At 35.8% G+C, this 21,480-nt stretch overlaps 8 protein-coding genes across 8 annotated transcripts; 4 read left to right on the forward strand and 4 right to left on the reverse strand.

The window, feature by feature from the left end:
- Positions 1-1,007: 1,007 nt before the first annotated feature.
- Positions 1,008-1,845, reverse strand: LOC113082649 (hemoglobin subunit beta-like). Its single transcript, XM_026254196.1, has 3 exons — positions 1,679-1,845; positions 1,354-1,576; positions 1,008-1,246 (listed from the first exon to the last, which is right to left on the reverse strand). The coding sequence occupies exons 1-3, from the start codon at positions 1,768-1,770 to the stop codon at positions 1,115-1,117; spliced, it is 447 nt and encodes a 148-aa protein (XP_026109981.1). The 5' UTR covers positions 1,771-1,845; the 3' UTR covers positions 1,008-1,114.
- Positions 1,846-2,589: 744 nt separating this feature from the next.
- Positions 2,590-3,430, forward strand: LOC113082666 (hemoglobin subunit alpha-like). The gene is made up of 3 exons (XM_026254211.1): positions 2,590-2,755; positions 2,903-3,110; positions 3,203-3,430. Exons 1-3 carry the CDS (start codon positions 2,661-2,663, stop codon positions 3,329-3,331), a joined length of 432 nt encoding a protein of 143 aa, XP_026109996.1. The 5' UTR covers positions 2,590-2,660; the 3' UTR covers positions 3,332-3,430.
- Positions 3,431-7,622: 4,192 nt separating this feature from the next.
- On the forward strand, positions 7,623-8,357 carry LOC113082685 (hemoglobin subunit beta-2-like). The gene is made up of 3 exons (XM_026254230.1): positions 7,623-7,790; positions 7,887-8,109; positions 8,201-8,357. Exons 1-3 carry the CDS (start codon positions 7,699-7,701, stop codon positions 8,327-8,329), a joined length of 444 nt encoding a protein of 147 aa, XP_026110015.1. The 5' UTR covers positions 7,623-7,698; the 3' UTR covers positions 8,330-8,357.
- A 1,911-nt stretch (positions 8,358-10,268) lies between these two features.
- LOC113082696 (hemoglobin embryonic subunit alpha) lies at positions 10,269-11,026 on the reverse strand. The gene is made up of 3 exons (XM_026254234.1): positions 10,874-11,026; positions 10,587-10,794; positions 10,269-10,497 (listed from the first exon to the last, which is right to left on the reverse strand). The coding sequence occupies exons 1-3, from the start codon at positions 10,966-10,968 to the stop codon at positions 10,369-10,371; spliced, it is 432 nt and encodes a 143-aa protein (XP_026110019.1). The 5' UTR covers positions 10,969-11,026; the 3' UTR covers positions 10,269-10,368.
- A 1,600-nt stretch (positions 11,027-12,626) lies between these two features.
- LOC113082712 (hemoglobin subunit beta-2-like) lies at positions 12,627-13,343 on the forward strand. Its single transcript, XM_026254235.1, has 3 exons — positions 12,627-12,776; positions 12,873-13,095; positions 13,187-13,343. The coding sequence occupies exons 1-3, from the start codon at positions 12,685-12,687 to the stop codon at positions 13,313-13,315; spliced, it is 444 nt and encodes a 147-aa protein (XP_026110020.1). The 5' UTR covers positions 12,627-12,684; the 3' UTR covers positions 13,316-13,343.
- A 1,944-nt stretch (positions 13,344-15,287) lies between these two features.
- LOC113082744 (hemoglobin embryonic subunit alpha) lies at positions 15,288-16,045 on the reverse strand. Its single transcript, XM_026254237.1, has 3 exons — positions 15,893-16,045; positions 15,606-15,813; positions 15,288-15,516 (listed from the first exon to the last, which is right to left on the reverse strand). The coding sequence occupies exons 1-3, from the start codon at positions 15,985-15,987 to the stop codon at positions 15,388-15,390; spliced, it is 432 nt and encodes a 143-aa protein (XP_026110022.1). The 5' UTR covers positions 15,988-16,045; the 3' UTR covers positions 15,288-15,387.
- Positions 16,046-17,658: 1,613 nt separating this feature from the next.
- Positions 17,659-18,465, forward strand: LOC113082728 (hemoglobin subunit beta-2). Its single transcript, XM_026254236.1, has 3 exons — positions 17,659-17,826; positions 17,923-18,145; positions 18,237-18,465. Exons 1-3 carry the CDS (start codon positions 17,735-17,737, stop codon positions 18,363-18,365), a joined length of 444 nt encoding a protein of 147 aa, XP_026110021.1. The 5' UTR covers positions 17,659-17,734; the 3' UTR covers positions 18,366-18,465.
- Positions 18,466-20,185: 1,720 nt separating this feature from the next.
- On the reverse strand, positions 20,186-20,948 carry LOC113082760 (hemoglobin embryonic subunit alpha). Its single transcript, XM_026254238.1, has 3 exons — positions 20,791-20,948; positions 20,504-20,711; positions 20,186-20,414 (listed from the first exon to the last, which is right to left on the reverse strand). Exons 1-3 carry the CDS (start codon positions 20,883-20,885, stop codon positions 20,286-20,288), a joined length of 432 nt encoding a protein of 143 aa, XP_026110023.1. The 5' UTR covers positions 20,886-20,948; the 3' UTR covers positions 20,186-20,285.
- Between the last annotated feature and the right edge of the window lie 532 nt (positions 20,949-21,480).

The raw sequence follows: 21,480 nt of genomic DNA on the forward strand, positions 1-21,480 counted from the left end.
TCCCTTACATCTTAGCCACCTTAAACATACATCACCAAACCTGTCCCCAACCTTACTTGTTTCCCACCTCAGTAGCAAAAGTGTTTTGCAATACAACATGAACACCATAAGTACATTTTATTTATTTTCTGAAGTATATTAGTTATGGCCACCAGGACCCATCTTTTTTTAGAGTGTGCCTATTAACTAATGGCACAGCATAATGTCCCTTTTTAATTTGATAGAGGCAAGAGCAGAATAGTATACCAAAGTACTATAAAGCATAGACTTTATTGCAGTAGCACTGTCAGGATTTACAGTATAACAGGACAATGACCTCCGGCAACAGCTCAGGAAATATAATAGAGCTATTAAAATGTTGCTCCTGCTCCAGCTTTAGTGACAGGCTGCAAGACACATGAATAGTGTTACGCAGTTTATTTAAATTTCATATTGTTAAATTTGATTATGTATTTTTATCTTTAGTCTGTAATTAATTAAGTCAAAAGTAAGGCTATGTCAAAACAAATTTGTCAAGATGGAAAAAAAACAGCAGCAAAAGTTCAACAAGTTAACTTGAAGAGTTGGCTCTCAGCATGGGACTTTTTTTATTTTTGTATATTTTTGTATAATATTTATTATTTTGTATATTTTTGTATATATACATATATACAGTACATTTGCAAACAGAGAAACTGACTAAAACTATTATATTTATAAAAGTAACGAAGAGTGCCAGCTTATTTTGATACTAGAGCCACTGGGGGTTGTGATAAATTTAATTTCTTTTATCAATGAATTCAAGCGGTCAACACCCACAGTGTGCAAATCTATCAAAACTGTTTTTTGCCAGGCTGGCTTGTTGCTGACTCATTAAGTCGAGTCGAAAAACATGCTAAAAGTTAAGAACAGGGTTATTTCCCTAAATTGTCATCTAGAACATGTTTCTTTTTTAAAGAGCTTTATTTTGGTCATGTAGACTGCTGGTCAGTGTTCTCTTGAAAAAATGGAAGCAAACAACATCAAAGTGCTTTTAACAATATTTTATTGATCTTATTTTATAAGAGTTAGATCTTTGTGTGAACAACTCCCGCGATCTTCTGCAATCCAGCTGGTGTTCATCGGTGATGGGAATCTAGTGGTACTGTCTGCACAGAGCGGAAACGACGACAGACAGAAACTTCTGCCAAGCCTCCTGGACGTCAGCATTGAACCCAGATGGGCCAAACTTCATGGCAGCGCACACGGTGATGCAATCAGCCAGGAGCTGCAGAACAAGAGATCTATTAGGGGGCTGTTTTTCAACATAATATGAGCACAACAGTTTTCTATATTTACATCACGCAAATATTAGTTTTATTTGCGCAAACCTACCCTGAAGTTGTCGGGATCCACATGCAATTTCTCAGAGTGCATCACACTGAGTGGCGCATAGGTGGCCTTGATGTTATCCATGTTCTTGATGGCTCTCTCCAGACCTCCCATCACAGTCCTGCCGTGAGCTGCCACCTTGGGGTTACCCATGATCGCAGCGGGGCTTGACAGGTTCCCAAAGGTGGCGAAATATCTCTGAGTCCAGGGATACACGATCAGACACCTTAAATAGACAGAATCATTAAGAACAGGGTTAAATAAACTGCGCAAATGACATCCTCTAACACGAAGAATATGTCTATTAAAGAATGTGATGCAATGATACCTGGCTAGGGCCTGAGGTCCGAGTTCATCGGGATTAAGCTTTCCCCACAGGCCAATGATGGCACTTCGCTCAGCATCTGTCCACTCAACCATGTCTACGTTTTAGGGTGTCCTTAGGCACTTGTTTAAGTCCAGCAGGAATCACTAGTAGAAATTCAGAAACCGGAGGACAATTTATTGATGTGTGATGTCTCCGCCCATAACAAGATGCAACATCTTATTGGTTATTTCTCCGAGCAGGTGACGCATACATGTCTGGACATCACTGATCGGACACCGTCCAAAATAATGTTTTGTGAGATGTCCTAAACATGAGTAAGCTTTTTTTCTGCCTACAAATTGTGGTTGATCAAATATATAAAATAAACATTAAACAAACAAAACATTACTAATAAATGAAAACCAAAATAAAATAAATGAAATACTAAAGCACCCTTGTAAATAGGTATTTGAATTACAATGTATGGACAGACAAATGCGATGATGCTACAAGTGTTTTCAGTTAATGATGATTTTCAAATTTCTAATTTAATGTAATATTGTCTCGTCATTGATGACATGTCATCTTTTACGAGAGTTCAGGCGCCATTTATTAAAGCATATAAAATACGAAAAAATATAATAAAAATAAATAAATAGCCTACACATGTCGATTCAGTTCATTTGAACTATAAGTTAATTCTGATTTATAAGTTTTAAAATGGTGATTAAGTGGGAATAAAAAATATTAAACGGACACTTAAGCGCCTGAAAGATGTGAAAATAAAATCGTTATCTCAATTAAACAAGAAGCACACAATTGGCACGATTTTGATTGGGCAACACAAGTCGGGGATCAGCAGAAAAGCGTTTAAGGGGTGCGGTTTGGACCGATTTGACGGGTGTGCCCTTCCTTAGTTTTATATAAAAAGTGAGACACACTTCTGTTTTCGCCAACATCTTTTTCTGAAGACAATCTAACTTGAGAAAAAGAAGACGCAGCAATGAGTCTCTCTGATAAGGACAAGGCTGTTGTGAAAGCCCTATGGGCTAAGATCGGCTCCAGAGCCGATGAGATCGGCGCTGAAGCCCTCGGCAGGTAATGTTGAATCACTCTCTTCCTAACTAAGGCTATGTAGAACTTTGTCAAATAACTTTGCAAAATAACATAAAGAAGTTAAAGTTTTGATTTATTCGAGTACCTCAAATGATCACCGAAATGAACAATGTTATTGCTTTCTTTCAGAATGCTGACCGTCTACCCTCAGACCAAGACCTACTTCTCTCACTGGTCTGACCTGAGCCCTGGGTCTGGTCCTGTGAAGAAGCATGGCAAGACTATCATGGGTGCTGTCGGTGATGCCGTTTCAAAGATAGACGACCTTGTGGGAGCTCTGTCCTCCCTGAGCGAACTTCATGCTTTCAAGCTGCGTATTGACCCGGCCAACTTCAAGGTACACCATGACAAAACTTACCTAAGAGTGTAATTTTAGACTTCTCATCATGTACATAATCGTTATAATGTGTTTCTGTGTTCCTTTTCTAGATCCTCGCACACAATGTGATCGTGGTCATCGGCATGCTCTTCCCTGGAGACTTCACCCCAGAGGTTCACATGTCAGTTGACAAGTTTTTTCAGAACTTGGCTCTGGCTCTCTCTGAGAAATACCGCTAAACTCCCGGTGGGCATCCAAACGACACGGTGCGGCACCCGTGACCAACTCAAGTGTGATGTCTGAATAACATTTCTCAATAAAAGGCAGAGAATAAGGAACTGAGTCATGTCTTATTTTTATCTCTCATATTTGAATTGATCATATGGAAAAGAATTGGCCTATGTTGTTTATTTGATAAAAGCATTCTGCTTCCACATTTGTTGTGTCCCTTTGCAAATAAACTCACCAAAGCTGCATTTATATGATCAGAGTACAAGAAATGGGTTTTTAAAATAACCATTATGTGTATGAACTTGAGTCAACACGGTTCATGATTAGTCGATATTTACATATCAAACCACTGTAAATATTTGGTTTCCGTATGATATTGGCTGTGTCCGAGTCTTATACACAATCAGAACAATGAGAAATATGATGTTTGACGGGGTTTCTTCAAGTTTTTCCATTACAGATATGAAAAAAACTCATATTTTCAAAAGTCAATTTAAAATGCTTATAAAAGTGCACTTTTAAAAATTCATTATTTTGCATCTGTGTTTGCCTTTAATTACCAAAAAAAGTTTTGACATATGGTATGTCTGTAAAGTTAACTGCAATTTTAGTATAGTTTTGTAGTACCTTTATTACTCCACGGCTTCAAAAAAAAAAAAAAAAAAAAAAATGCTACAATTGATGAATTATGAAATTCAGATTTCAATTACAGACCTGGGATGAATTGAAGTTATTAAAAATGAGCTACAGCCTTGAAATCACTATTATACATGAACACCATTCTCCACCCCAGTTCTCCTGAGGTCAAAGAAGATTTTGTCCGTGTACACATATTAAGATTTTACAAGACAAAACAAGGGAGATATAAAATAGCGACACTCTTGCTCATTCTCATATATAAAATCTTCATATGCTTTTCATCATATTAATGCCGAAATTTCATTAAATTATCAGAGCTGAACAGAGAGGGTTAACATTTTCTATAGTCTACTTGACCCACAAAGACAGGACAGGTTTTTGAAAAAGTAGGTCTACTGTATATTAAATTGCTCATTATTTAAAGAAATATCTGAAATATTTGTTTCATTTTTTCTTTTCTTTTTCTGCACGGAATCCTAAAGGTGATTTAATAGTCAAGAAAGGATGCTAAATAGGCTATTTTGAATATTTGTCTCGCACAGTTTTCATGATCTGTGATAGCGGAAGAAACATGCAGACAACCCAGCTAGCTTACATTAAGCGAAATATTTTTTAAATATTGTAAATGTATTTGTCCACCAGGCTAACTAAACTTATATTGCGGAACATGAGAATGGTGGGCGCAGGCTGTGGGTTTAACCCTTTGACGCATCTGATGCTGGGGTAAAGGTAAACCATATAGGCTACCTCAGGAATAAGTGTCAAATCCTTTTATTTTCAGAACACCAGACAGGTACAAAAACAAAATCAGCTAAATGTCAGACATGGTTTCATCAATTTAACAATATTGTTCTTGTAATTTTTTTTTTTTCTGTTACAGAAAATATATCTGTCCACTACAGTGGACATCATGCACTAAAGGTATGATTCAGCCTATGGGTCCTATATATAGATTCTGCCTTATTTTGCACGTTTTATTAAAATTATGATATAATTTATAATTCAATTGTTTTGTTAAACAGAAATATTAAATAGTCTTCAGATTTGATCATTTATTTAACTTCTTACAGTCTATTTATTTATGAGTTCATATAAAAGTGTATATACGATGTGTTAATGATTGCGTTCGAGTTGATGCATGGTGATATAATAATTAATGCATCAAATGACTATACTAGTTGTTTATTTGAACATAAGTATGTTTTTATCTCACTATGCGATGGGCTTAGGAACTTGTAATGTTAGCCACCTTATAGTCTATTTAATCAAGATGTCCAGAACAGGTTTGATGCACTGTGAAGTTGTAATTGCCATGACGCTTTAGCCTAGGTGACTGACATCTGCAGCAGATGTAAAATTAAATTTACAGTAGTGCTTAAATATGCTTAATAAACTGCTTAACGTTTCCAACGTCATGCATTTGCAGTGACCCCAAAGGAAGTTTCTTAATGTATTCTTCTTTTCAGAATAGGACAGTAATTAAAGTGATTTCATGCACATGAATTTCCATAGCTCTTTATTCCAAAGATCTACTACAAGCTTTTCAGTAGGTGTAATGTGTTGTACGTTGCTTCAGAGGTATTGCAAGTATTGCATAGGCAACAATAATAAAATGGTGTGTTAACATAAAAAGGTTTGAAATCAAGTACTTTAAAATGCAAGTACTTCTGTACTTTTACTTAAAGAAAATCTGTCTTTACAACTTTTACTTGGCATGGAGTGATATTTGACCAGCATTTACTTTCACTCAAGTAATAGAGTTGTACTATAGACTACTTTATCCACCTATGCTTGTAACCAACTTCTTTTCTGTATTGCACATGGCTGTGATAAGCTTCAAGGCATTGCATCGTTTTGATCGACACATCATGCGTGTAGTGTGTTTTGATTGTGTGTGTGTGTGTGTGTGTGTGTGTGTGTGGTATCGCTGATTTGCTGTACTTCTTACAGACAAATCAAAGCCCTCACTGAACGACACTGAGTGCATTTCTTTCTCGCCACTGGACAAGTAATTCCCCCTAGTGGGCGCATGTTCTCTCTCTCTCTCTCTCTCTCTTCCTTCAGCATGCTCTCTTTATCAGAGGTGGCCACAGCACAGTGATTCGCACAACCGATTTGACACGTTTTACGCTGGATGCCTATAGCTAAAAAGATTTAAAGTATGATAAAACTATCATATATGCCTACTTGTATTAGGCCCATATAATATTAACAGTGACCTTGATAAAGGTTAAAAGTGTAGACTATATAATAATACAAATCAAATGTATGCGTCCATTTATAACCTCATATTCCAATATCTCCATTAGATACCAAATTCAGATTGTTAATCAAATAGAAATGGAACTGAAACAGAGATAGACTTTAAAAAATATTTTAATTAGACAACTTTTTGAAAACATTCTTTACAAAACATTAGCTATGGAAAATACCAATTGATATGAACCCTGCAGACTTCCTCAATAGCTGTTACACTCTGCCTCACATCAAAATAGTACATACTGTGTCTGTGATCAAAACAAAACTGAGACAGAGCTGCATTTTCTATAACAAATGTTTTTATAAAAACACGAAGTGCACATACCTCACATTTGAGAAAACATATGGGATGCTGTGTGTTAGCAGCACAATATGCATCCATAATATAAGAGACAATGAATGATTCGCCATTACTTGAGGTTTCCCTCATATTTCTCAAAACTGTATAACTTATGTTTACATTTATGCATTTAGCTGACGCTTTAATCCAAAGCTTATATTACTTATTTATTTTGTTAAAATTTTACACGATGCTTTATTTGTATTTTTTAATTTAATTTAAATTAATTGTAAACATTGGGTATTTGGATCGGAATACTTAACATTCCACACATTTTGTGCGCTGTCAAGCTGCTATTGTTTTGTGCAGTTTTTGTCATGCCAGTTCAGCACACTTGAAATTGATAGACGTTGGAGCCCCCTGTCGGTTAACGTAGTGGACTGATTCTGTTTAAATTTGTTAGCCCTCTTTTCAAGCGTAGCCAAGTTAAGACTTATGGACAGCAGGGGTCGCTGAAAGACGTCATTCTGTGATGTCAGACTTTAAAGTTTTAGGCTAGGTTCTACACATTCCATCGGCTGCCTATAATCCCAATATTATTTTAAAGCGGGGTCCTTTATGTGCAGATATGGTAGGCCTACTGTAAAAAAGTAATACACACGTTGCACTATACACTTTTTTTTAAAAGGATCCTAAATTAAGGAGATGTTGTCTCATTTAATTACATTATGGAATTTTCGATAAATCCATCCATCCATCCATTCACAGTTATTCAAATTCTATTTTGATTTAAGAACCTCAAATTTATCTGTTCAGAAACAATATTCTATCATATGTATTATGTCATTTATTCGATATCATCAGATTAACATTTTTCAATAAAAACGTTGCCATATTTTAAATAAGTTATAAACAGAATTCGTAGTCTCATTAGACCTATTGTTGTTTCCATATTTTTAATGTCAGGAAAACATTGTTAGAATTAACTACTTGGGTTTAGTCTTTGCAGAAGAGAAAAGTATGTAATGATATGCATCTTTTGGGTGGACGTGGTTGATCCAGCCCACAGACATGCACCAATCGCCTGTCAAGGGGAGGAGTGATGAAGCGCATTTAAGTACTGCAAAGAAACTCTGTCTTGCAGCACTCTTTAGCTTCTGTTTAAGACACTTTGTCTGAACATCTAAAGTCGGAAACATGGTTGAGTGGACAGATTTTGAGAGGACCACCATCCAGAACATCTTCTCCAAGATGAACTACGACCTCGTTGGTCAGCAAGCTCTGGCAAGGTATTGAGTTTTAGCAAATATAATAACTCAAAGCGGCCATCTAGTTTCTTTGCTGTGCTCTAATACAATGCTCTTTCTCTTCGTTCTGGTTTGTAGATGTCTGATCGTTTACCCTTGGACCCAGAGGTACTTCGGCAACTTTGGAAACCTGTACAATGCCGCTGCCATCATGGGAAACCCCATGGTTGCTGCTCACGGTAAAGTCGTGCTGCATGGCCTTGATAGAGCCGTGAAGAACATGGACAACATCAAAGCCGAATATGCTGAACTGAGCGTGCTGCACTCCGAGAAGCTCCACGTGGATCCTGACAACTTCAAGGTAAGATGAACGTGTTTAGTACCAAGCCTTGTTCTGACTCCAGTGCTCATCCCTTCTGTCTATGACCGTGTACACTTGTGTCCTCCCACAGCTTTTGGGTGACTGTCTGACCGTCGTCTGTGCTGCACAGCTGGGTGCTGCCTTCACCCCTGAGGTCCAGGCCGCTTTCCAGAAGTTCCTCGCCGTCGTGATCTCCTCCCTTCAAAGACAGTACCACTAGAAACAAAACCTGCTGTGACTGTTGCACAGAGGATCATCTGATGTTTAAACAAAACAATATGTTCTTCTGAGCTGAAGCAAATAAATGTTTCATGATTCAATATGCAGTGTATCCTGTGTTTTTTATATTCGTATGAATTCACAGTTCATTATATTCTTATAAATGCTATTTTTTTATAATTAGGCTATACATAGCCATTTGAAATAAGGATGGCCTTTTAGAGAAGTTACAGAGTTGGACAGTTCTACAGTTATTTTATTTGAAACAGACACAAATATTAACACAAATACAGATTGCAAACATCGATTGTTGAATTATATTTTTTAAAATAGGCTTAATAATGGTTATATTTGATGTAATTGTGAACGGGACTGACAAACAAATAACATGATACTGTCATTTTAAAAATGTGTGTTAAGGTGGAACAAGTATTGATTCATAATCAAATGGAAACGTCAAGCCTTTTAAAATAATAAACAATTAAGGGTAAGCAAAAATAGATACATCAAAACGAAATGATAAATACGTTTATAAATGAACAAAAACAAACAAACCAAAAATGAAAAGAATACATTTATTTTTGTAAATAAAATATTAAAATAATTATTTTATTTTATTTTATTTAATGAAATAATAATGATTTTTCATTTTTTTTTTAATTCTATTTTTTAACATTATTTTGTTTTTCTTGAACAAAAGCAAAATTTTGATATAAAGATATTAAACTAAAACCATTGAAACCTGTTACGGAAATGTTGAAATGTATAGTAGGCCTAAATTAATTTGATTATGTGCATATCAAATTCAGTATGTATGTATAGGCTATATATATATAAATAAATATATAAATTAATGTTCTTAATGAATGGTTATGAGTTATAATTAAAATATAATTTATTAGATTTAAGACGTCCATATATCTGTGACTAATTATATTTTGCATTGAGGTTTATTTTATTGATTTTTGATAAAATATAATTTATTAGATTTAAGACGTCCATATATCTGTGACTAATTATATTTTGCATTGAGGTTTATTTTATTTTATTGATTTTTTATTTTTATTTTATTTTATTTTATTTTATTTTATTTTATTTTATTTTATTTTATTTTATTTTATTTTATTTTAGGCAGCCGCATTGGGCAGCATGGGTTACCGCCCGCGCACCCAGCTTTCAGACAGTACTTTCTTGTATTCTTTAAACTTAATTTCAGACATTTTATGTTGTGTTATTTTAATGACAAAATGTGACAGCTTTTTATTGTGGCGTGATGGCACATTCATGGTTCGCGCAAGCACGACTCATTGCACTCACGTCCTTCGCTTTTGCACAGTATGACGCACCAACCCGATCTCACGGCAATTCGTTTACAAGGTGGCTTATTCGTACGAATTCGTACGACCACACTCGTACACATTCATACGATTTAAGGCATCTAGGGCATCAAAGGAGCCAGAACTACTACTGATTAGTGAAATATACTTGGCTCTTTGTACGTTGAAGGACTTTAATCGCAACAATTATAAAACCATCCAAAATATAGTAGGTAGACTAATGAATCTCAAATACTTTACACCTCTGCCTGTAGGCATATGCTTAAGCTTGAGAAATTCTTATATCATTATATTTTTTTATATACAAAGGTTAAAGTTTATTGATTGAGTTGCTGTTTTTTTCATCTTTGATTTATTTATTTATTATTTATTTTTGTGGTTAGTCAGACTAAACACTTTTGTTATAAAACGTCCACAGCGAGTTTCAAGAGATAAAATAACATGTTTATTGGCTGGTAGTTCCATACAATGAATGAAACAGTTGCAATATTTTGTCTCTCCATTTGCAATAGTTTACCACGTTATGACAACAGAGCTGTTTTTAAAACACTGAAAGGTCTATGAAAGAAGGAAGAAGAAAAAACATGCACAAAAGACGTCTAGTTAATGTTTTTCATAATCATTTATTGCATCATAAGACAGAATGTTTATACAGGTATATATCTGGTCTGACGCAGTTCGACTTCATCACAATGTCATGAATTTATCTGTACTTCTCGGCCAGAGCCAGGGCCAAAGCACTGAGGAACTTGTCCATAGAAACATGGACCTCTGGGGTGAAATCGTTGGGGAACATAGTGGCCAGAACCACGAGGATGTTGTGGGACAGAATCTATGAAAACACAGGAAACAAATTAAGTTAACGTGACTTAACGAGAGTAGTATTCGGTATTGACTAAAGATGAAATTCTTTGCACTTACCTTGAAATTGGCGGGGTCCACGCGCAGCTGGAAAGCATGAAGCTCGCTGAGGTTCAGGAGGCCAGAGGTAAGGTCATCGATTTTGCTGACAGCCTCAGCAACGCCGCCCATCACAGTCGCCCCGTGCTTCCTCACTGGGGCAGAGCCGGGGCTCAGGTCCTTCCAGTGAGCGAAATAGGTTTTGGTCTGGGGGTAGACCACCAACATCCTGGACACACACAATGAACTGAATGACAGATACATGCCCGAAGAAAACTTTGTGACTCAGCTTAGATTAATAACCTTACCTAGAAAGAGCATCTTGACCAATGTCATCAGCCTTTCCTGCGATCTTGGCCCAAAAGCCTTTGACGGTAGCTTTGTCTTTGGCAGAGAGACTCATTGTGGAAGGATGACTTTGCAGCAAACTTCTGTAGTCTGCTGCAAGAGGACTGGCGGTTTTTATAGAAGATACACCCAAGACCCTCCTCTCTCCCCAAAGATGACTTATCAGACCGTGGAAGAGTGCCAAAATGTTTAGCTTTTTCTCAAGACATACTTCGTCTTTTCTATCCACTTTATTATAATAATAATAATAATTATTATTATTATTATTATATTAATTAGCAGTTAATAAATTGAAATTAATGTTAATGTAATAACCTCCACTTATAATTCGAATGAACAACATACAGCGATACTGTAATTTTTTAAATTTAATTTATTTATTTATTTGTCTAGTTTGTTGAGTTTACTGCGAAACTACAACTTTTCACGTGAGGCGCCATTAAACACATGTGTAGTTGGAACTGAGGGAGTTGGGACACCAAAACTTGCTGGGAGCTACATTAACCTACCCATGATTTTCGCTCCTCTGCATGGTGTTCTCATTAATTTGGGAAAAATTAAAGGATGTAGACAGAGCCGATTCTCTAAACAAATATCGAACAAAGTCTATTTTTATAGGATGCGATTTTTACTTTACCACCTCTCTCTTTAACATATAATAGCATCTTTTAACATAGAATAGCATCTTTTCTGAGCAGACGGGCTTTTCATGTTTGTGCCCCTGAGTCTCCTCTAAATAAGATCACAACATGGTGCCCTCCGGTGTTTTCGTGCAGTTTAGAGAAATGCGAGGTCGTCGGCGGGGTACAGATGAAACACGGAGCTGGTTTTTAATGGTTTCTAGTCTTACAATGTAAAACTACTGTTCAACGTTTTTGAGATGAACTATTCTCAGTGTACTCTTACTCAATTGTTCAGTTATTTACTGATAAACTGTGGAGTATTTAACTCATAGATGTTCTGCTATTTAATAGCAAATTATTAATTTGTATATGATAAAGATCAGTAATAAAAATGCTGATATTATTATTATTATTATTATTATTTGTCGAATGATATATCTTTAAAGACACTTTGACGTTTGAAATCAGTTGTAAGTTACTTTAAAGCATTAAACACCAGTGTTTTAACTCTTTAGGGTACTTTTACCACTGTACAAAAGTCGGCTACTTCTTGTCTTTATGAACTGTTTATAGGCAGGCTGTCATTGTTCATCTTTTGTTCAGTTAGTAGACAACTGAAAGAAACAACATGAACAAATGACAAGTTTTTACTTCATAGATTTTGTGGTGCAGAACACATTTGCAGATAAATGGAAGGCACAGTTCAACTTTATAAAACTAATTTCTATGTTCAGAATTCCATATTTGCTATTTTATTTTATTTATGTCTCTCATATGCAGTCTACAATCCGATAGCTATAATTGTTCTTTAAAATGCTTACACGTTCAAATAAGTAAAAAACAAAACAAAAACAAAAACAAAAAAAACATGCATACTCAGTAGGCCTAGAGTGGTTACTGCTTTTTATTCAAAAATATTGTTAAAATCATCTGTTTAAGTTTAGTCTTTGCAGATATCATAAGAGAAAAGTATGTAATGATATGCATCTTCTGGGTGGACGTGGTTGATCCAGCCCACAGACATGCACCAATCGCCTGTCAAGGGGAGGAGTGATGAAGCGCATTTAAGTACTGCAAAGAACCTCTGTCTTGCAGCACTCTTTAGCTTCTGTTTAAGACACTTTGTCTGAACATCTAAAGTCGGAAACATGGTTGAGTGGACAGATTTTGAGAGGACCACCATCCAGAACATCTTCTCCAAGATGAACTACGACGTCGTTGGTCAGCAAGCTCTGGCAAGGTATTGAGTTTTGGCAAATATAATAACTCATAGCGGCCATCTAGTTTCTTTGCTGTGCTCTAATACAATGCTCTTTCTCTTCGTTCTGGTTTGTAGATGTCTGATCGTTTACCCTTGGACCCAGAGGTACTTCGGCAACTTTGGAAACCTGTACAATGCCGCTGCCATCATGGGAAACCCCATGGTTGCTGCTCACGGTAAAGTCGTGCTGCATGGCCTTGATAGAGCCGTGAAGAACATGGACAACATCAAAGCCGAATATGCTGAACTGAGCGTGCTGCACTCCGAGAAGCTCCACGTGGATCCTGACAACTTCAAGGTAAGATGAACGTGTTTATTACCAAGCCTTGTTCTGACTCCAGTGCTCATCCCTTCTGTCTATGACCGTGTACACTTGTGTCCTCCCACAGCTTTTGGGTGACTGTCTGACCGTCGTCTGTGCTGCACAGCTGGGTGCTGCCTTCACCCCTGAGGTCCAGGCCGCTTTCCAGAAGTTCCTCGCCGTCGTGATCTCCTCCCTTCAAAGACAGTACCACTAGAAACAAAACCTGCTGTGACTGTTGCACAGAGGATCATCTGATGTTTAAACAAAACAATATGTTCTTCTGAGCTGAAGCAAATAAATGTTTCATGATTCAATATGCAGTGTATCCTGTGTTTTTTATATTCGTATGAATTCACAGTTCATTATATTCTTATAAATGCTATTTTTTATAATTAGGCTATACATAGCCATTTGAAATAAGGATGGCCTTTTAGAGAAGTTACAGAGTTGGACAGTTCTGCAGTTATTTTATTTGAAACAGACACAAATATTAACACAAATACAGATTGCAAACATCGATTGTTGAATTATATTTTTTAAAATAGGCTTAATAATGGTTATATTTGATGTAATTGTGAACGGGACTGACAAACAAATAACATGATACTGTCATTTTAAAAATGTGTGTTAAGGTGGAACAAGTATTGATTCATAATCAAATGGAAACGTCAAGCCTTTTAAAATAATAAACAATTAAGGGTAAACAAAAATAGATACATCAAAACGAAATAATAAATACGTTTATAAATGAACAAAAACAAACTAACCAAAAATGAAAATAATACATTTATATTTAAATAAAATATTAAAATAATTATTTTATTTTATTTAATGAAATAATAATGATTTTTCATTTATTTTTAATTGTATTTTTTAACATTATTTTGTTTTTCTTGAACAAAAGCGAAATTTTGATATAAAGATATTAAACTAAAACCATTGAAACCTGTTAGGGAAATGTTAAAATGTATAGTAGGCCTAAATTAATTTGATTACGTGCATATCAAATTCAGTATGTATGTATAGGCTATATATATATATATATATATATATATATATATATATATATATATATATATATATATATATATATATATATATATTCGATACAAATACGAATAGTTCTGATGGTCGACCATGTTAAGATTCGGGCTAAAATTAATGTTCTTAATGAATGGTTATGAGTTATAATTAAAATATAATTTATTAGATTTAAGACGTCCATATATCTGTGACTAATTATATTTTGCATTGAGGTTTATTTTATTGATTTTTGATAAAATATAATTTATTAGATTTAAGACGTCCATATATCTGTGACTAATTATATTTTGCATTTTGCATTATTTTATTTTATTTTATTTTATTTTATTTTAGGCAGCCGCATTGGGCAGCATGGGTTACCGCCCGCGCACCCAGCTTTCAGACAGTACTTTCTTGTATTCTTTAAACTTAATTTCAGACATTCTATGTTGTGTTATTTTAATGACAAAATGTGACAGCTTTTTATTGTGGCGTGATGGCACATTCATGGTTCGCGCAAGCACGACTCATTGCACTCACGTCCTTCGCTTTTGCACAGTATGACGCACCAACCCGATCTCACGGCAATTCGTTTACAAGGTGGCTTATTCGTACGAATTCGTACGACCACACTCGTACACATTCATACGATTTAAGGCATCTAGGGCATCAAAGGAGCCAGAACTGCTACTGATTAGTGAAATATACTTGGCTCTTTGTACGTTGAAGGACTTTAATCGCAACAATTATAAAACCATCCAAAATATAGTAGGTAGACTAATGAATCTCAAATACTTTACACCTCTGCCTGTAGGCATATGCTTAAGCTTGAGAAATTCTTATATCATTATATTTTTTTATATACAAAGGTTAAAGTTTATTGATTGAGTTGCTGTTTTTTTCATCTTTGATTTATTTATTTATTATTTATTTTTGTGGTTAGTCAGACTAAACACTTTTGTTATAAAACGTCCACAGCGAGTTTCAAGAGATAAAATAACATGTTTATTGGCTGGTAGTTCCATACAATGAATGAAACAGTTGCAATATTTTGTCTCTCCATTTGCAATAGTTTACCACGTTATGACAACAGAGCTGTTTTTAAAACACTGAAAGGTCTATGAAAGAAGGAAGAAGAAAAAACATGCACAAAAGACGTCTAGTTAATGTTTTTCATAATCATTTATTGCATCATAAGACAGAATGTTTATACAGGTATATATCTGGTCTGACGCAGTTCGACTTCATCACAATGTCATGAATTTATCTGTACTTCTCGGCCAGAGCCAGGGCCAAAGCACTGAGGAACTTGTCCATAGAAACATGGACCTCTGGGGTGAAATCGTTGGGGAACATAGTGGCCAGAACCACGAGGATGTTGTGGGACAGAATCTATGAAAACACAGGAAACAAATTAAGTTAACGTGACTTAACGAGAGTAGTATTCGGTATTGACTAAAGATGAAATTCTTTGCACTTACCTTGAAATTGGCGGGGTCCACGCGCAGCTGGAAAGCATGAAGCTCGCTGAGGTTCAGGAGGCCAGAGGTAAGGTCATCGATTTTGCTGACAGCCTCAGCAACGCCGCCCATCACAGTCGCCCCGTGCTTCCTCACTGGGGCAGAGCCGGGGCTCAGGTCCTTCCAGTGAGCGAAATAGGTTTTGGTCTGGGGGTAGACCACCAACATCCTGGACACACACAATGAACTGAATGACAGATACATGCCCGAAGAAAACTTTGTGACTCAGCTTAGATTAATAACCTTACCTAGAAAGAGCATCTTGACCAATGTCATCAGCCTTTCCTGCGATCTTGGCCCAAAAGCCTTTGACGGTAGCTTTGTCTTTGGCAGAGAGACTCATTGTGGAAGAATTACTTTGCAGCAAACTTCTGTAGTCTGCTGCAAGAGGACTGGCGGTTTTTATAGAAGATACACCCAAGACCCTCCTCTCTCCCCAAAGATGACTTATCAGACCGTGGAAGAGTGCCAAAATGTTTAACTTTTTTCTCAAGACATACTTCGTCTTTTCTATCCACTTTATTATTATTATTATTATTATTATTATTATTATTATTATTATTATTATTATTATTATTATTATTATTATTATTATATAAATTAGCAGTTAATAAATTGAAATTAATGTTAATGTAATAACCTCCACTTATAATTCGAATGAACAACATACAGTGATACTGTAATTTTTTATTTATTTAATTTATTTATTTATTTGTCTAGTTTGTTGAGTTTACTGCGAAACTACAACTTTTCACGTGAGGCGCCATTAAACACATGTGTAGTTGGAACTGAGGGAGTTGGGACACCAAAACTTGCTGGGAGCTACATTAACCTACCCATGATTTTCGTTCCTCTGCATGGTGTTCTCATTAATTTGGGAAAAATTAAAGGATGTAGACAGAGCCGATTCTCTAAACAAATATCGAACAAAGTCTATTTTTATAGGATGCGATTTTTACTTTACCACCTCTCTCTTTAACATATAATAGCATCTTTTAACATAGAATAGCATCTTTTCTGAGCAGACGGGCTTTTCATGTTTGTGCCCCTGAGTCTCCTCTAAATAAGATCACAACATGGTGCCCTCCGATTTTTCGTGCAATTTAGAGAAATGCGGGGCGTCGGCGGGGTACAGATGAAACACGGAGCTGGTTTTTAATGGTTTCTAGTCTTACAATGTAAAACTACTGTTCAACGTTTTTGAGATGAACTATTCTCAGTGTACTCTTACTCAATTGTTCAGTTATTTACTGATAAACTGTGGAGTATTTAACTCATAGATGTTCTGCTATTTAATAGCAAATTATTAATTTGTATATGATAAAGATCAGTAATAAAAATGCTGATATTATTATTATTATTATTTGTCGAATGATATATCTTTAAAGACACTTTGACGTTTGAAATCAGTTGTAAGTTACTTTAAAGCATTAAACACCAGTGTTTTAACTCTTTAGGGTACTTTTACCACTGTACAAAAGTCGGCTACTTCTTGTCTTTATGAACTGTTTATAGGCAGGCTGTCATTGTTCATCTTTTGTTCAGTTAGTAGACAACTGAAAGAAACAACATGAACAAATGACAAGTTTTTACTTCATAGATTTTGTGGTGCAGAACACATTTGCAGATAAATGGAAGGCACAGTTCAACTTTAAAAAACTAATTTCTATGTTCAGAATTCCATATTTGCAATTTTATTTTATTTATGTCTCTCACATGCAGTCTACAATCCGATAGCTATAATTGTTCTTTAAAATGCTTACACGTTCAAATAAGTAAAAAAAAACAAAAAAAAAAAACAAAAAAAAACATGCATACTCAGTAGGCCTAGAGTGGCTACTGCTTTTTATTCAAAAATATTGTTAAAATCATCTGTTTAAGTTTAGTCTTTGCAGATATCATAAGAGAAAAGTATGTAATGATATGCATCTTTTGGGTGGACGTGGTTGATCCAGCCCACAGACATGCACCAATCGCCTGTCAAGGGGAGGAGTGATGAAGCGCATTTAAGTACTGCAAAGAAACTCTGTCTTGCAGCACTCTTTAGCTTCTGTTTAAGACACTTTGTCTGAACATCTAAAGTCGGAAACATGGTTGAGTGGACAGATTTTGAGAGGACCACCATCCAGAACATCTTCTCCAAGATGAACTACGACCTCGTTGGTCAGCAAGCTCTGGCAAGGTATTGAGTTTTGGCAAATATAATAACTCAAAGCGGCCATCTAGTTTCTTTGCTGTGCTCTAATACAATGCTCTTTCTCTTCGTTCTGGTTTGTAGATGTCTGATCGTTTACCCTTGGACCCAGAGGTACTTCGGCAACTTTGGAAACCTGTACAATGCCGCTGCCATCATGGGAAACCCCATGGTTGCTGCTCACGGTAAAGTCGTGCTGCATGGCCTTGATAGAGCCGTGAAGAACATGGACAACATCAAAGCCGAATATGCTGAACTGAGCGTGCTGCACTCCGAGAAGCTCCACGTGGATCCTGACAACTTCAAGGTAAGATGAACGTGTTTATTACCAATTCTTGTTCTGACTCCAGTGCTCATCCCTTCTGTCTATGACCGTGTACACTTGTGTTCTCCCACAGCTTTTGGGTGACTGTCTGACCGTCGTCTGTGCTGCACAGCTGGGTGCTGCCTTCACCCCTGAGGTCCAGGCCGCTTTCCAGAAGTTCCTCGCCGTCGTGATCTCCTCCCTTCAAAGACAGTACCACTAGAAACAAAACCTGCTGTGACTGTTACACAGAGGATCATCTGATGCTTAAACAAAACAATATGTTCTTCTGAGCTGAAGCAAATAAATGTTTCATGATTCAATATGCAGTGTATCCTGTGTTTTTTATATTCGTATGAATTCACAGTTAATTATATTCTCATATATGCTATGAAAGACTGCCATTTCCAACTAAAACAATTCATAGCTTAATCATAGGGGAACTTGTATTGAAATATAACGATGCCTTTTAATAATAAATAATACATTTTTAATTTTTTTAATCACTTTTAATAATTAACAATAAATAGTAAACATGAAAATAGATCCTACAAACAAAAGAATCAGTCAATAAGTTAGTAACTGAACAAAAACAAACAAAACAAACAGATAAATTATCTATATATTATTCTAGGCATAAATAGCCTGATATATTTTATAAATAAATACGCCGTTTGTCGGTGTAAATAAAAGAATGGAATGTACCAAAGAAAAGTTTTGAGACATTTGACCCCCTATAGAAATATTAAAGTTCACTGAAAATGTAAAAACAACTGATTATCGAAAGTTTTTCAAATAGTTTTAATAGGCAAGAAACGTTGAATTTCTTAGATTTCAAGAAGTTAATAATTGAAGACAAATGGAGCAAATACATTTTTGTAAATATAATTACTCAATTAAAGGTATCTCAGCCATGTGAATGGAGAAAAGTGTCCACATTTATTTGTATAAAGCTGTATGTCGGGGAGAGTGGGGTCGGTTGCAGCGTGGGTTATTTCTTCAATCAGGAATGAACTAAAGTGATGATATTAATACTGCACATGCTCAATCTGCACCTCAGCCTTTCTAGCCGAAATCAACCAAATGTGACTATTCCTTGAACAAATATATTTTTTCTTAGCTTCTAATAGGCATAGCTATAGCATGTCGACGCATTGGAATAATAAGGTTCTATCTGCGTTCTGAGAAGTTTTGATACATTGAGTTTTAAAGTTTTTGCGTTCCATGCATAGACTTCTGTACATAGAACCCTGTCTGTTACTCAAAAAGTCCCTAAATGTACACAACTTACAAAAGAAACAATAATATGTAAATAAATTGTCAAAAAATAAGAATATGTGAATAACTCAATTTTGACAAAAAAATTAAGATAGAACATTATAATTCCAAGGCGACGATGTGTCAAAGATATTGTGTCAAGCTAATATATCAAATTTTAATGACTGTTGCAACCGTACCTTGTTGTGGGGTCAGTTGCAACATTTGACTCTGTATATTCAAGCATAATTTGTATGTATATGTGTTACAGCAATGCGAGTGAGTAGCTGACTGATGTGGCTTTATTGTATTAAATTCTGCCTTTCTAATGCAAACAGTCTCTGTGAAACTAAAGCAAAGGCAAAAAGTGTTGCAACCCTCCCGATCTCCCTATATATACTCGAAGTATGCAAGTGTAAAAAAGCTCGAAGTATGCAAGTGTAAGAAAGCAACATTCATTTTTTTCTTGAGGGAAAATGTAAATTTGATCAGTTTTCTCAATCTAAGGCCTGTGATGGAACCTTTTAAAGAAAAGTTCAAATGTATAGCTATATTGTTATAGGCTATGTGCTATGTGAATATTCAACAACTTTATTATTAATTATTTTATTATATATTTGAATGTTATTATATACAAATACAAATAGTTCTTTAACAGACTGGTCGAAAGAATGAATGAAACTATGAAACTGGATGAAACAATGAATGACTTGTATTTATCTTCACGTTAAGGTGTTTTTAAAACACTGCATGTGTATGACAAAAACATGCACAAAAGACGTTTAGTTAATGTTTTTCATAATCATTTATTGCATCATAAGACAGAATGTTTATACAGGTATATATCTGGTCTGACGCAGTTCGACTTCATCACAATGTCATGAATTTATCTGTACTTCTCGGCCAGAGCCAGGGCCAAAGCACTGAGGAACTTGTCCATAGAAACATGGACCTCTGGGGTGAAATCGTTGGGGAACATAGTGGCCAGAACCACGAGGATGTTGTGGGACAGAATCTATGAAAACACAGGAGACAAATTAAGTTAACGTGACTTAACGAGAGTAGTATTCGGTATTGACTAAAGATGAAATTCTTTGCACTTACCTTGAAATTGGCGGGGTCCACGCGCAGCTGGAAAGCATGAAGCTCGCTGAGGTTCAGGAGGCCAGAGGTAAGGTCATCGATTTTGCTGACAGCCTCAGCAACGCCGCCCATCACAGTCGCCCCGTGCTTCCTCACTGGGGCAGAGCCGGGGCTCAGGTCCTTCCAGTGAGCGAAATAGGTTTTGGTCTGGGGGTAGACCACCAGCATCCTGGACACACACAATGAACTGAATGACAGATACATGCCCGAAGAAAACTTTGTGACTCAGCTTAGATTAATAACCTTACCTAGAAAGAGCATCTTGACCAATGTCATCAGCCTTTCCTGCGATCTTGGCCCAAAAGCCTTTGACGGTAGCTTTGTCTTTGGCAGAGAGACTCATTGTGGAAGGATGACTTTGCAGCAAACTTCTGTAGTCTGCTGCAAGAGGACTGGCGGTTTTTATAGAAGATACACCCAAGACCCTCCTCTCTCCCCAAAGATGACTTATCAGACCGTGGAAGAGTGCCAAAATGTTTAACTTTTTTCACGACTTTCTTGCTTCTTCTTCATTTAATACGCTTCTATTCAATCATTTAACAATTAATTAAATGGAAGTTAATTCATTTAATAATTAACAATCTATAACTTTGATGAATATCATATGGTGATAATGCATTTTGTTTTTATTTTTTTAGGATTCTGCAAAAGTACAGAATACAACTTTCACATAATAAGCAATTCAAAATATGCAGCCTATAGCTTTTTTTCGTAAAAGCACGCTTAATCTGTTTATATATGAATTGGTTGATTTTGTCATATTCCAAATGTACTTTATGGAAATTAAATATTATATAATTCTTGCCACGCCTTGCTGAGAAAATGTATGTTATGCTTATCTTTGAAATGGTCTGTTATCAAAAGACTGCGGGCGGCCTCTCTCCCTTAAGTGTAGATAAGCCACATTTCAACAGTTTTTAAAATCTTGTAACAGGGAG

Source organism: Carassius auratus, chromosome 5 (genome assembly GCF_003368295.1).
Source record: "Carassius auratus strain Wakin chromosome 5, ASM336829v1, whole genome shotgun sequence".
NCBI lineage: Eukaryota > Metazoa > Chordata > Actinopteri > Cypriniformes > Cyprinidae > Carassius > Carassius auratus.

Bases quoted from the DNA above. Each gene is read 5' to 3' on its own strand.
- LOC113082696 (XM_026254234.1), bottom strand. From the start codon at position 10,968: ATGAGTCTCTCTGCCAAAGACAAAGCTACCGTCAAAGGCTTTTGGGCC. The intron at 10,795-10,873 runs GTAAGGTTATTA...GTGTGTGTCCAG, and splicing joins GGTCAAGATGCTCTTTCTAG to GATGTTGGTGGTCTACCCCC. The intron at 10,498-10,586 runs GTAAGTGCAAAG...GTGTTTTCATAG, and splicing joins TGGACCCCGCCAATTTCAAG to ATTCTGTCCCACAACATCCT.
- LOC113082744 (XM_026254237.1), bottom strand. From the start codon at position 15,987: ATGAGTCTCTCTGCCAAAGACAAAGCTACCGTCAAAGGCTTTTGGGCC. The intron at 15,814-15,892 runs GTAAGGTTATTA...GTGTGTGTCCAG, and splicing joins GGTCAAGATGCTCTTTCTAG to GATGTTGGTGGTCTACCCCC. The intron at 15,517-15,605 runs GTAAGTGCAAAG...GTGTTTTCATAG, and splicing joins TGGACCCCGCCAATTTCAAG to ATTCTGTCCCACAACATCCT.
- LOC113082728 (XM_026254236.1), top strand. From the start codon at position 17,735: ATGGTTGAGTGGACAGATTTTGAGAGGACCACCATCCAGAACATCTTC. The intron at 17,827-17,922 runs GTATTGAGTTTT...TCTGGTTTGTAG, and splicing joins GGTCAGCAAGCTCTGGCAAG to ATGTCTGATCGTTTACCCTT. The intron at 18,146-18,236 runs GTAAGATGAACG...GTTCTCCCACAG, and splicing joins TGGATCCTGACAACTTCAAG to CTTTTGGGTGACTGTCTGAC.
- LOC113082649 (XM_026254196.1), bottom strand. From the start codon at position 1,770: ATGGTTGAGTGGACAGATGCTGAGCGAAGTGCCATCATTGGCCTGTGG. The intron at 1,577-1,678 runs GTATCATTGCAT...TGTCTATTTAAG, and splicing joins GGACCTCAGGCCCTAGCCAG to GTGTCTGATCGTGTATCCCT. The intron at 1,247-1,353 runs GTAGGTTTGCGC...CTTGTTCTGCAG, and splicing joins TGGATCCCGACAACTTCAGG to CTCCTGGCTGATTGCATCAC.
- LOC113082712 (XM_026254235.1), top strand. From the start codon at position 12,685: ATGGTTGAGTGGACAGATTTTGAGAGGACCACCATCCAGAACATCTTC. The intron at 12,777-12,872 runs GTATTGAGTTTT...TCTGGTTTGTAG, and splicing joins GGTCAGCAAGCTCTGGCAAG to ATGTCTGATCGTTTACCCTT. The intron at 13,096-13,186 runs GTAAGATGAACG...GTCCTCCCACAG, and splicing joins TGGATCCTGACAACTTCAAG to CTTTTGGGTGACTGTCTGAC.
- LOC113082685 (XM_026254230.1), top strand. From the start codon at position 7,699: ATGGTTGAGTGGACAGATTTTGAGAGGACCACCATCCAGAACATCTTC. The intron at 7,791-7,886 runs GTATTGAGTTTT...TCTGGTTTGTAG, and splicing joins GGTCAGCAAGCTCTGGCAAG to ATGTCTGATCGTTTACCCTT. The intron at 8,110-8,200 runs GTAAGATGAACG...GTCCTCCCACAG, and splicing joins TGGATCCTGACAACTTCAAG to CTTTTGGGTGACTGTCTGAC.
- LOC113082666 (XM_026254211.1), top strand. From the start codon at position 2,661: ATGAGTCTCTCTGATAAGGACAAGGCTGTTGTGAAAGCCCTATGGGCT. The intron at 2,756-2,902 runs GTAATGTTGAAT...GCTTTCTTTCAG, and splicing joins GGCGCTGAAGCCCTCGGCAG to AATGCTGACCGTCTACCCTC. The intron at 3,111-3,202 runs GTACACCATGAC...TTCCTTTTCTAG, and splicing joins TTGACCCGGCCAACTTCAAG to ATCCTCGCACACAATGTGAT.
- LOC113082760 (XM_026254238.1), bottom strand. From the start codon at position 20,885: ATGAGTCTCTCTGCCAAAGACAAAGCTACCGTCAAAGGCTTTTGGGCC. The intron at 20,712-20,790 runs GTAAGGTTATTA...GTGTGTGTCCAG, and splicing joins GGTCAAGATGCTCTTTCTAG to GATGCTGGTGGTCTACCCCC. The intron at 20,415-20,503 runs GTAAGTGCAAAG...GTGTTTTCATAG, and splicing joins TGGACCCCGCCAATTTCAAG to ATTCTGTCCCACAACATCCT.